Source organism: Suncus etruscus, chromosome 19 (assembly GCF_024139225.1).
Source record: "Suncus etruscus isolate mSunEtr1 chromosome 19, mSunEtr1.pri.cur, whole genome shotgun sequence".
Classification (NCBI taxonomy): Eukaryota; Metazoa; Chordata; class Mammalia; order Eulipotyphla; family Soricidae; genus Suncus; species Suncus etruscus.
Window position 1 is genome coordinate 4,687,557 of NC_064866.1, and position 13,686 is coordinate 4,701,242.

The 13,686-nt window shown below is 38.8% G+C and overlaps 1 protein-coding gene across 1 annotated transcript in view; it reads left to right on the forward strand.

Annotated features, from left to right (window-relative positions):
• The window catches only part of TBX15 (T-box transcription factor 15), a 134,414-nt gene extending 127,839 nt beyond the window's left edge, over positions 1–6,575 (forward strand). The window contains exon 8 of the mRNA XM_049765918.1: positions 5,791–6,575. Within this exon, the coding sequence (XP_049621875.1) occupies positions 5,791–6,575 (785 nt within the window). The remainder of the gene's footprint in view (positions 1–5,790) is intronic.
• Positions 6,576–13,686: the final 7,111 nt, after the last annotated feature.

The window sequence follows — 13,686 nt, forward strand, 5'->3', positions numbered from 1 at the left end:
GACAGACGCCATAGAGTTCTCGGAGAAAAGGCTCTGGCTTATGGAATCAAGTAATTACATGGAAATGTATTCTTTACTAGGCCAGATGCGGTTTTGTTTTACTGTTTTCCAACCTTTTTTTTTTTAGGGGGGGGGCACAGCAAAACAAACCCAAAAGGAAACTGTATGTGAAGGCCTCCATATTACAATCTGGAAGTAATCAATTTTAGATGCAAAAGTCAGCAGGTTTGGTATTCAGGATTTTCATGGTCACATTTAACTTGTCTTCATGGTACACAAGTATATTCTAGGTTATTGTCGTCATATGGGATCACTGCTAAACACGTATTCTTTCTGGTTATTTTGGCAGTTATCCATGAAGAGTGTAGCAAGTTAATGTCAGATATGAATTTTAATGAGCTTGCCCTTATTTTAGTTTATGGGTAAAGTATGACTCAGGGAGGTGGGGCTTTGAGCACTAGAAGTTTCTTAGGAAATAATATTTGTTCAATTGTTCAAGTGGATTACGGTTTCAAGACACTGGAAACAATACAAATCTACCTAGTTCTGTTTAATTCCATGTTGCTTGATTTGAGAAAAGAAGTTGACGTGAGAATCTGTCCATTCTGTCCTGAGCAAGGTTTGGGAGTTAAAGAGAGACAAAGAGGAGAGAAGACAGACTTGGTGTTAAACTTTAGGAACTTGGCTCATGTGAGTCCATACCTATTACATGTCCAGTGTTCTAGTATCCATAGAGATGGAGATTATTTTAGTCTGTTATATGGAAATATGACTCTCTAACAGTGTATGGACATGCTGAGATATTTTACTCCATGAAGAGGCAAATACTTGAGAGATAGTCCCCATTAGAATCCACCTCACTCTGTCTTCACTCCTAGAAGGTAAGAAAAAAAAGGAAAAGAAATACTGAATGTTTCTGTTTCTTTTGTAAAATATATTCTTGTATAAATTTCTCAAGACATTCCATTAAGAGATTTGTAATACTGGATATGTAATTGAGAAAATCAAATCTTGGAGAGCTTTTCTTTCATAATCCATCCACATGACCGCTAAGATTGAAATAGGCCATCTGATTTTAGAGTTTATGCTATCAGTAAAAGTTCAAATCAAGACCTTAAACCATCCCATTGGAACGTATAGGGAAGAGAGGGTGAAAATAAAAAGAAAGAGAACACTAGATAAAAGAGAAAAAGTTCTTAGGGAGGCAGCTCTCACTCTTGTATCATTGTACTCTGACTTCCCACTGGGCCTTTGCTTTTTGTCACTCAAGACAGTTGAGTACTGAAAGGCAAAGGGGGCTGGATTACCTCCTCGGGCTTGTTTAACACTTGGCTGACACCACAATCTTGTTTAGCAGCTGACAAACTCTTAGATCATAAAAATCAAGTCTTTTTTCTAGTGCTTCCCCATTGCTTCTCTGTAGACTGAATATTGCTTCTCTGCAATTGTTTTCTCTGCAAACACTGAGAGTGACTATCATTTGCATGTACTTAAAGCACAAGAAAATGTCTTCTCAGTGAAGGAAAGCAAGGTGACCTTTCTGGATAGGCTCCCTTGCTGCTATCTATCCCTCTCCAAAACTCATTCATAGGGACCTTACCACTCTCTGGCTCAGCAGTTCCTTTAAGTCTCATTTCCAGGGAGTGTCATTTAAAAGTCGAAGCAAGCTGACTACAAACTTTTTAACATGTGCCTCTCATCTGCTCCGCAGAAATCCCTGTAAGTTGTTAATAGTACCCCTTCTTTTTTTTTTTCTCTAGTGAAACCAATTGAGACCTTAAATCAGTACCATTCATTCCATCTTGCACCATCCGAGAAAACCATTTAGAGTTGTAAAAATTCATCTCTTCCATCTTGCACTTCCTGCTGCAGGTCTGGGGCCGGTGCCTGACAGAGCATAACAGACCTCTACAGTGTGCTAAATAAGGGACCCCCTTGGGGACCCCATAAACACCAGATCTGGGCCAGCCTGGGTGGATTTTCAAAGCGAGGAGACCAGATATAGATCCCTGGGTGAAATACAAATATCTTTACAACTCGTTTCAAGTTTCTTCATTTATGCTGTAACACCTATTTTATTGAAGAATGTGGCATTTAGGGGGCAAAAGAAAGGAAAATGTGTAAGATGCTTAAAAGGGACACATGGTGAAAAATGAATCACTGAACTTCTTTTATAAGGCATTGGACCAAATGAAGGCCACTCAGTGATACAAAAATAGTGTTAGATCTTTCTCATTCTCTGTCTTTCCTTTCTCAAACTCATCCTATTAACATGACTCCATGGAAGATAACTGATATTTGCCTTTTCTGTTTTAGCATGTTTAATGCTCAGACATGGTTTTAATTCTGAAAAGGACAGAAACTAAAGCCTACTTATCAGAACCATTATTGACATATAAGGAGGATAAAGAGGGCACCCACCTTGCCCATGGTTGGGAACTGGATGGATGGCAGGGTTCCCCAAAATCAGATCTGGTACTCTTCCCACTGGATTACTCAGTGGTATTTACAGCTTGGGCCTTTTCTCAGATTGAAACAAAAATATATAGTTTCATTTTTATTTTATTTTTTCTTCCTTCCTTTCTTCCTTCCTTCCTTTTTTTCTTTCTTTTTCTTTCTTCTTTCTTTCTTTTTCTCTTTCTCTCTTTCTCTCTTCTCTCTTTCTTTCTCTTTTTCTCTTTCTTTCTTTCTTCTTTCTTTCTTTCTCTCTCTCTCTTCCTTCCTTCCTTCCTTCCTTCCTTCCTTCCTTCCTTCCTTCCTTCCTTCCTTCCTTCCTTCCTTCCTTCCTTCCTTCCTTCCTTTCTCTCTCTCTCTCTCTCTCTTTCTTTCTTTCTTTCTTTCTTTCTTTCTTTCTTTCTTTCTTTCTTTCTTTCTTTCTTTCTTTCTTTCTTTCTTTCTTTCTTTCTTTCTTTTCTTTCTTCTTTCCTTCCTTCTTTCTTTTTTTAATTTCTTTTTTGAACCACACCCAGTGACAAAGCAGTTACTCCTGGCTATGGCTCAGAAATCACTCCTGACTTGGGGGATCATATGGAACACCAGGGATCAAACCCAGGTCCCTCCTAGGTCAGCCGTGTGCAAGGCAAATGCGCTACTGCTGCGCTATCACTCCAGCCCCTTTATTATTATTATTTCTTAAAATGACTCTCTAATCAGCAGCTATTTGTATAAAAATCTAACTCTACTTTGGAAGTTCTATGGAGAAAATTCTTTTGACTAAGAAAGAAATGATATTATTAGGGTTTTTAAAATGGAACTATGGGGCCGGAGAGATAGCATGGAGGTAATGAGTTTGCCTTGCATGCAGAAGGATGACAGTTCAAATCCCAGAATCCCATATGGTTCCCCCAGCCTGCCAGGAGCAATTTCTGAGCATAGAGCCAGGAGTTACCCCTGAGCACTGCCGGGTGTGACCCAAAAACCAAAATAAATAAATATATAAATAAATAAATGGAACTATGTAAAATTATTCAGCACTTAATGTATATTTTTGCTGAGTCTTTTTAATTTTTGGGGTATAAATTAACTTTGGGATCTGCATTATGGGTTTTCCTTCCCAGTGTACAAACTGGATCTTCCTTATCATAGTGGGAGGGTGAGAGGGTGAAAGGCTTTTTGTATTCCAGTATATCTATATCCTGTTGTTTTCTCCCCCAAAAAATATTTTCCCCACTGTGGAAAATGCTCTGATGCTCTTTTATTGCTATCATGCCCTTTACCCTCTGGCAAAGATCAGGATTCTAGGAATCTTGACATGAGTTGTGGATGTCCGAAAGAGTGCCATACTCCATGGGGAATCATAATTCTCAACTATTCTGGGAAAATCTCAACCTTGCCCTAAAGGAGGAACTTCATCAGGAGAGATTCCCTTAGGAAGCAAAGTAGATGTTCCTTCTGGAATTGGACCCAAAGTCCAAAAGCTCCAAGTACTCACCATTGTCTTTAACTCCCAATGGGTAAGACAGGAAACGGATGCCAGAACACTACTTCCTAGCATCAGACAAAGGAGGGGGTAGCTAGGTCATTCTGGGCTTTGTAACATGTTCTGAAAGCATATTTGAAATGTAGAATTTTGGGTTAAACTGGTGCTATATTATCTGATGCTATATCAGCCAAATACAGGGAATTTTTAGGTAAAAGGAATCTAAAGAGTCTCAGAATTTTCTAGAGGGGCATGAGCGGTGGTGCAAGTGGTAGGGGGTTTGCCTTGAATACACTAACCTAGGATGGACTGTGGTTTGATCCCCTGGTGTCCCATATGGTCCCCCAAGCCAGGAACTATTTCTGAGCACCTAGCCAGGAGCAACTCCTGAGCATCACTGAGTGTGGTCCAAAAATGCAGAAAAAGAATTTTCTAGAAACCCAAATTCTTGGGACCTTCCCTTGACTGATGAAATTAGAATCTCAGGGGTTGCATGCAGTCCTCTGTACTTTAAACCAGCCTTCCAGGGGACTCTACTGCACACACAAATAGGATAATCAGTACTCTGGGTACAGTGAAGTAAGGAATTTAGTTTGTGGCACTGGTACTCAACTCTTACTACACCATTAGTATATGTTAAGAAGATCAGCTTAAATATCTATTTAGTTGGTCTGATTTAAGATGATAGACTATCTGAATCTTAAAAAATAAACAAACATGAGAAACCACTGATCTAACTCCATTGTCATCTCTTCATAAGATGATTCAATGATTTATGCAAGGTAATTTCTGCAGGGAGTATTTCAGAGTTTGAGTAAAGCCCAGAAATTCTAACTTTATGCATTTGTTGTTGTTTTGTTTGGGGGCCATGCCTGGTGGTGGTCAAGATAGGGCTTCCACCTGGCTCTGTGCTCAGGAATCATTCATTACTAGCAGAACTCAGGGGAAAAGATGGGGTGCTGAGATCAAACTTTCATTGACCATGTGCAAGGCAAGCATCCTATCTATTGTAACATCTCTCTGGCTCCCAACTTACTGGGTTTTATGGCCTATTTGGACTCTTGTCCTTATAAAAACATGTAATTCAAGATTGAAGTTACAATCTTTGTTCCAGTCTGAGGTTGGACACACTCTTATAAAAGAGGGTAAGAGAATTTCTGGATCACAATGATTTAGTTCCAGATTAGCCTTCCTGTGTTATGACCTAAGTCTTATACTCACAATTTCTCTCATATGACAAAAAGTTCAATCTCACAGAGAGTGATGTTCTCACTCTTTGGTCCCTCCCAAGGCTCATCTTTTACTTGGCACTCTGCCCCAGGGCTATATTTCCCTTGAGATTAACATCTTGCTCTTGTATACTATATTTATGGTTGGACCTCTAAATATGGAGAAGTAAGCATCAGAGATTTAAACACCCCTGGTTAAGCACATGTTTAATCATATTTAGTGTATTTCCACTGAGGACGTGAGAAAAAAACGAGTAGATTTTAATGGTGGTCACCAGAGTTTTCACTAAAGAGTGGAATTTGATGGTGAGAAGTTCAACACGAAGATTGGAAAGTTTATTAATAAAATACAACCCAGACTTTGTCACAGAGCAAAAATGAATTGAGCGTTCTGCTTGTTAGTGTCTTTGTGCTCTTTTGGAGTTTGCAATGTACACACACACACACACACACACACACACACACACACACACACACACACACGGGTGGAATCACTTAGCAGTCTGCTGAGTTAAGAGAAAGCAAAAGTTCCAAAAATTTCAGCTCATCTTGATCATTGAGTGTCCCTCCTGAATAGCTTGCATCTGGCATAGACAGATAATTTCCCAGAATGCTCAACAGTATCCCCATTTTATTTTTCAGGAGGCAGCACAGGCACTTCTCCAACGACCTCCAGCACTGGGACGCCATCTCCTTCAGCTTCTTCTCATCTTCTATCTCCATCCTGTTCTCCTCCAACCTTCCACTTGGCTCCAAACACCTTCAATGTGGGCTGTCGAGAGAGCCAGCTGTGCAATCTAAACCTCTCTGATTATCCACCGTGTGCCCGAAGCAACATGGCTGCCTTACAGAGCTACCCAGGGTTGAGTGACAGTGGCTACAACAGGCTCCAGAGTGGCACCGCCTCAGCTACTCAACCCTCTGAAACCTTCATGCCCCAGAGGACTCCATCTTTGATCTCAGGAATCCCAACACCTCCCTCTTTGCCTAGCAACAGCAAGATGGAAGCCTATGGTGGCCAGCTGGGGTCCTTCCCCACCTCTCAGTTTCAGTATGTCATGCAGGCGGGCAATGCTGCCTCCAGTTCCTCATCACCACACATGTTTGGTGGCAGCCACATGCAACAGAGCTCCTACAATGCCTTCTCTCTCCACAATCCTTACAATCTCTATGGATACAATTTTCCTACTTCTCCTAGGCTAGCTGCCAGCCCAGAAAAACTGAGCGCCTCTCAAAGCACTTTACTCTGTTCTTCTCCTTCCAATGGGGCCTTTGGTGAGAGGCAGTACCTGCCTACAGGGATGGAGCACAGCATGCACATGATAAGCCCTTCGCCCAATAACCAGCAGGCAACCAACCCATGTGATGGCCGGCAGTATGGGGCAGTCCCAGGCTCCTCTTCCCAGATGTCCGTCCACATGGTTTAATGGCCAGTGCAAATACTATGGAGCCTAGAGCAGCCAAGGCTCCAACATCTCCAGGAGAAGACCTGAATTGTTGGAAGCCCAATGTCTTTGAAAATTAGAACTGTGTTGTGTTGGTTTTTTTTTTTTTCCTGAAGGAGAAAATATATACCCCAAAATAACAAGAGACTTAAGCCACTGAAGATCCTTTTGGAGGAATCATCTCTAACTCAGTGGCTATTTTCCTGCCTTTCCAAATCTTAGTTTAAACATCATTTACTTCAGAGTGACCTTGGAAGAAACGAAAGAATTATTTTATAATAATGCTGAAGGAGATGCTAGCATGTAGCAGCCATGAAAAGTTACCTACAGATACATCCAGAGTGACCTACACATACATACATGCAGACACATACATATATATTCTCATACACATTAATACATGTTCATTCATACATACACATTGACTCATACCTGGGTGAACTCTATGGAGGGAGGTCCAGATAGGTGCTTTCACCAAGAATTTGTCTATGTACAACACAAGATGGACTAGACCAGCAGTAACTGCCTTCTTGTCTCCCCTACAGCCTATCCTAGTTCTGAATTGAACTGTCTATTCTGGAAACTTTTTCTAAAGATGAGGGTGGAAAACATCAGAGCTACAACTGGACAGGATTCCTGACAAAGTTTATTTTTTAACTTGGACTCCCTTTCCTCAGTATGTTATTATTGTTACCAGTGGTGCCCATGAAAAGAAAAAGCAAGAGTAGTTGAACAAGAAAGAGAGAAAGACAGTGAGAGAGAGAGAGAGAAAAAAAATGATAGAGTGAGGTAGAGAGTGTAAGACTGAGAGAGAATATGTGAAAAAAGATGTGAAAAATGAAGAGATTCTTAACTCATCAAGGAAATTGAGTTTTGATTCTTTTTGTATAACCAAAACAGGTTATAAAATGTATCATGGTGTCATTGAGAAGTGAGCATCTCTGAGACACTGTAAGTTCAGGGCACCATAAGAGCGACAAAGACAGGGAAGGAGTCTTAAGCACACAACTTTGACTGTTGAGATTTAGGAGAGATGTAGACCACATAGAAAGTGTTGATTCCAGAGCATGTAGCCTGGCAGGTTGAGGGAAATAGGATTGTGAAAAGGAAAAGTTTTATTCTCCAGACAAAATATTACCAAATGTGGAGTGACATCTTGTATACCAGATTCAGACATCTGACCTGCCCCATTAGCCCCTTTGTCAGGAAGTCCTGTCAAGGTCCAGGGAATTGCAGAAGAAACTTCTGTATCCTTCCACTTTCCCTTAGAGCTCCATTTGTATCAAATAGTTCATGGCATTTTGAAGTTTTGGGTTTTTTTTTCTTCATCTTTTCCTTCCCCTTCTAATTCCTTAATGATAAGAAAAGAGATGAAGTTTAGTGCAAGCTAAACTTTGTAAGTGGTGTGGAAATGCAAATAATACCAAGTAAAAGAATACAGATATTATAAGATTTTTTTTTTTTGGTTTTGAGGTGTTGTAGATAAATGTATTTATATGCCTAGTGGGGAATCCAATATTATGAATATTGAAAAGGGGGCAATAAAAAGGTATGTAAAATATGTATGAAAAAAGGTGTATAAAAATTTGCCCTTATGCACAGAACTCTGTTTCTAAGTGCCAAGCACAGAAAGCCGCTAAATAAAATCTTTGCAATTGTTTTTTTTTGTTATTTATTTATATGAAAAAAGTCTATTTCAGCCCATGATTCTTTATTATGGTTTACAGTGAGCATAGCAGTCATACCTACACCACTTTATACATCTTTATACAAACTCATGAAGAAAATATTACTCTTCTCATTTCCTGATCAGTAAATTAGTTCTAGAGAGATTGGGTGGGTTAGCCAGAATTGCATAGCGGCCCAGGGGTCCTCAAACTTTTTAAACAGGGGGCCAGTTCACCGTCCCTCAGACCATTGGAGGGTCTGCCTCTAGTAAAAACAAAACTTATGAACAAATTCTTATGCACACTGCATATATCTTATTTTGCAATGAAGAAACAAAACAGATACAAATACAATATGTGGCCCGCAGGCCATAGTTTGAGGACCACTGGGCCATAGCCCATCCGAGAAGAATCTAGAACTTGAAATCATATTTAAATCTAGTAGGACATTTACATGCTTATTCGTTGCAAAAATCTATGAGTTTGATAACATCTTCATCGTAGCTATGTGTCAGACAGCATTTGGTATCTATCATTTATCTTACTGAATATGTCATCCATGGTAAATATTATTTTTACCATCATTGTCTCAATCTGGAAACAAAAAACCTTCAAAAATAAGTACTTGACTAAGTCCCTCACACAGGACGTGATTAGATGGCAATTAGACAGCTAGCACTGTCTCCTTTACTGAGTGAGGGACAAAGCCATGAAAATACTTGGTCATGAGACACAGTCAGAAGGACGATTCATCTTAAAGACAGAGGCAAAGAATATTTGGATCTGGATATTTTTTTAACTATGTTTAATCACAGATCTCTACTTTCCCAGATCTTGTCCTACATTACTGTGTTACCCCAATAGTAGTTCAGCACCAGCCATACAAGAGGATCCCCCCTTTAAGAAAGACCTTAATCAACTATCATTGGCTGTCTGGGGCTATAAACAAACTCTCTCATCCCAGTGGGGCTTGGGATGGAGAGTAGGTGTGGAGAGTCAATGCGGAAAGTCCTGGCAATTTGAAGAGGCCATTGGAGTAGAAATCTGAGTGAATAGTTTCTACTCCCTGATTTCAACAAACCTTTGGCTGTATCTATTTGGATTTTTTATCTGTTACCTTCCATACCTATTCCTTTTACCTGGCCCTCAGTCTGACTTTAACCCTGGTCCCACACCCAGCTCTCTCTCCCTCTTTTTTCCTCTCCTGGCTTAGGAGTTTGTCATAAGGCCCCTAGTTACTCTATTCAAAAAGGCTTGATGTATCTTGTTAGAGTCCTGCCTGCTTGTCTTCTGACAAACTGAAGTCCCCCATGGACTCTGGTACCATTTGAATGCATCACCAAAGCCAGAGAGGAATGATATGTACATTGTTGTGCACCAAATGACCATTTATAGGAAATTAATAACTCACTATACTTTATTTAAAATTACTGTTTTGAATTTATTTTAGGGGAGGATTCACCCAGCAGTGCCAGAGATTTACTCGTGGCTTCATCCTCAGGGATTCACTCTTTACATGCTTTGGAGGACCATCTAAGTATCTTCCAATAAGGGATTGAATAAAATGGAATGCTGGTAGTGGGCCAGTGCCCTGCCCACTAACTTTTTAGCTCCTACAAAAACTTTTCAGTTATCTCATTTGTGCCTAACAATAAGTAGAAATGAAAAAGGCAGAGAATTTCGTTTTGCAAATGGAAAACTCAGATACCAGTCTGTGACCAGGCTGTCTTTAAAACGGAAGCAGTGAGCCAAGAATTGAAATCTCTTAGACCTACCTATGACTTCTTTCTCAATGATCAGTTTGCACTGGAATACCACTTTTCATCAGTGTTTCATTTAGAGGCAATCAAACCTTAGTTTTGTAAATGATTTCTAGGGGTCAATTAATCCATTTCCAGAGTATTGCGAAACTTACTAGTACAAGGACTAATAAACACTCTGAAACAGAGTATAGGTTCCTGGGAACAAACTTAAAAAAAACCTATTTGAAAATCTTGCAATAAATCCTTGTATCTATAACTGTAGACTGAAAATAGTTACACATAAGACATCACTATTTCTTCATTTAGCAGAATATCAAATATTGTACACAGTTCTAACAGTGCTTGAGTCTTTAGGTAATAGATAATCAAAGAAAGTCAAGCAGCAAACTTCACAAAGAAATTTCCTTATTTTCATTTAATCGTAACAGTTTATTTCTAATCATAGAAATATTAAATATTTTTGTTATTTGAATGAATAAGAATAATCCAGTCAGTTATATCTGAATTATGCATGTTAAATATTTTAATTATTACAAGATGTTTTTCTTTTAAAATTTATTATTTAGTCTAAAATATAGAATTTCAGGGATAGAGTCAACACATATATTTGGGTGGTATTTTCTGAACCAATTTCCCAAGTTCCAGTGCTATTATTCTGCTACTATAAAGATCCCCATCTTCAACTATGTCACATAACTACTAGAATCTTTACAAACTATAATTTGTTTTGTTTTCTGTCAGTTTTAGTTATGGTTCACATATGAGTGAAGCCATCCAGTAGTATTCTTTTTTAAGTGCCTTAAACATTATACATTTGATATAATCAATTCAAGTTTCTTTCCATGGCCCAGTTTTATAGTCCTAATGGGCTTTGAGAGGGATTACAAATGCTGTGCCGAAGATCAAACCTGGTCGGGATGTATAAAAAGTGAGTGTCTTTCTCTAGTTTTTAACACTCAGGTCCAATTTCGCACTGATTTTAAAGTTCTATACATTAAATTGTTACATTGAATGAGGCAGTAATCCCTTGAAGTAATATTTTGAAAGCCAATAAAATAAATAATTTTGAAGAAAATGACCTGAATTTAGATCTAGTATTTTTATGCAAATCTATAGATTAGTTTTTTTTCTATGAAATAGTTTATTAGTTGGAATGTTGTGATTGTGATTACACGGAAGAGCTCTTTGGCTGATGGCAGATGTCCGATGCATTGCTTAGTACTCTGAAGAATTTAGAGAAGGGGGCCAGAGAGATAGCACTGTGGTAGGGTATGTGCCTTGCATGAAGATGAACCAGGATGGATGGTGGGTCGAATCCCAGCATCCCATATGGTACCCAGTGCCTGCCAGAGCAATTTCTGAGCACAGATCCAGCAGTGGCAACTGAGTGCCACTGGGTGTGACCCCCCAAAAAGACTTTAGAGAAGATATGCATTACTAGTTTATATCAAAACAAAGGAGAGTTGTCTTCATAAGGAGTCTTCTCACAAAGATACATTTTTACCAATATTATTTCTTTTTACCAATTTTTACCAAGATTTTATGCTTATGATTCTCAATGGGAAATTTTATTTCTAGAGTAGCCATCTCTGACCAGTTTCATTTATCTGGTTAACTTCAGTAACTATTTAATGCTTGCTTTGTGCAAAAACAGCAGTAAAGAGTGGAGACTGATATAAAATATATAAGCGAATGAATAACTTAAAATCAATTTGAGGAAATTAAAAATAATAGAGTAAGAGGTCATTGGAAAAAAAGCACATATATTTTTTAGCAAGATTTTCAAAAATGCTTTAATAGATGGCATACAAGCTTCTATAATGCAAACATTATTTTAGAATTTTCTTCCAACTTGGGGCTGGAGTGATAGCACAGTAGTAGGACATTTACCTTGCACTCAGCCAACCTGGTACCAACCATGGTTCAATTTCTGGCATCCCATATGGTTGCCTGAGCCTGCCAGGAGCGATTTCTGAGCACAGAGCCAGGAGTAACCCCTGAGCACTGCTGGGTGTGGCTCCAAAATAAAACAAAACAAAAAATATTTTCCTCCAACTTATGCCAAGGATAGATAGACAGGTATGTCATTACTGAAAAAAAAAGCTTTGCTGGTCTTTCATCAGCTGAGTGTAGAAATTTTGTCCTTCAAACTCCTTGTTGTAATATTTGCTAAAATATCATTTATTTGCTAAACTCCTACAACTTATATGCTAAAATCCTACAACAGTTTTTCTGGGTCTAGGGTCTTTTAGGGACTCTTAATTTAAATCTATTTTCTACATGTCAAAATTGTTTATTATGAGTTATATATTTTATTTTGTTGGGGGAATACACCCTGCTGTACTCAGAGTTTATTTGTAGCTCTGTGTTCAAAAATTACTTCTGGCAGTACATGGGTACCACTAGTTGTCAAGGGGTCAATCCTCAATTGACCATGGACCCTACCCACTTATTCTACACTTTGGCCCTCACTTATAAAACTTACCTTTTCTATTAGGATTTATACAAAGTTGAAATCTTCACATAGAGGCAGTCATCAAAAATAACAACAATCAGTGGAGGCATCAAAGAGAGACCTGCAGTGCCGGAGAGATAGCATGGAGGTAAGGCACTTGCCTTTCATGCAGAAGGTCATTGGTTTGAATCCCGGCATCCCATATGGTCCCCCAAGCCTGCCAGGAGTGATTTCTGAGTGTGGAGCCAGGAGGAACCCCTGAGAGCTGCCGGGTGTGGCCCAAAAACCAAAAGAAAAAAAAAGAAAAAAAGGAAAGGGACCCTCATTCACTGTTGGTGAGAATGTCCAGCCTTTTGGGAAAACAGTATGAATATTTAAAACAAACAAACAAACAAATTAGGAATTGACTTCCTTATTACCAGGCAATTTCACTCCTGGGAATTGTACCTTAAAGGCACAAAACCACAATGCAGAAAGGACATTTGTATTCATTTTTATTACAGACTATTGACAATTGTCAAAGTCTGGAAACAGCTCATGTGCCCAAGATCAGGTGATTGGAGAAAGAAGCTCTGGTACATACACACAATGGAATACCACTCAGCATAAGAATAGATAAAGTTATGTAATTTGCTAGTACATGGATGGAATGAGTCAGAGGGACAGAGACAGACACAAAATTATCTCACTCATATATATATATATATACATATATATATATATATATGAAGAAACATAGTAAGGGGATAATATAACTAAAGCCCAAAGCAACAGAAAAGGAACTGGTCCTTAGTAGGAAGTTTGACACTGGGGGTGGGAGGAATGGGTAGAGATGGGATAAGTCAGGGAAGGAACCATTATAACAATGATAGAGGGAAGTGGTCACTGTGAAACAGGAAGGACTAAGGAAGTAAAGTTACATGTACCAGTAATGGTTTTGTAAACCACAGTACCTAAAAGGGTGGGAAGAGAGTAAAAAGCAAAGGTAAAAGTATCTGCCATTGAGATGGCTGCAGGGTGGAAGGAAAATTGATGAAAGGATTGGTGTTGGAATATTGTGCTGCTGAAACTCAATTATGAATTATTTTCTAACTTTGCAATTCACAGTGCTTCGATAAAAAATAAAAAATTGAAAGCATAGCAATGATATTAATAACAAAATTAGCAAGCATATACAAACCATAGCTTAGGATACTTCCATTTTTTCA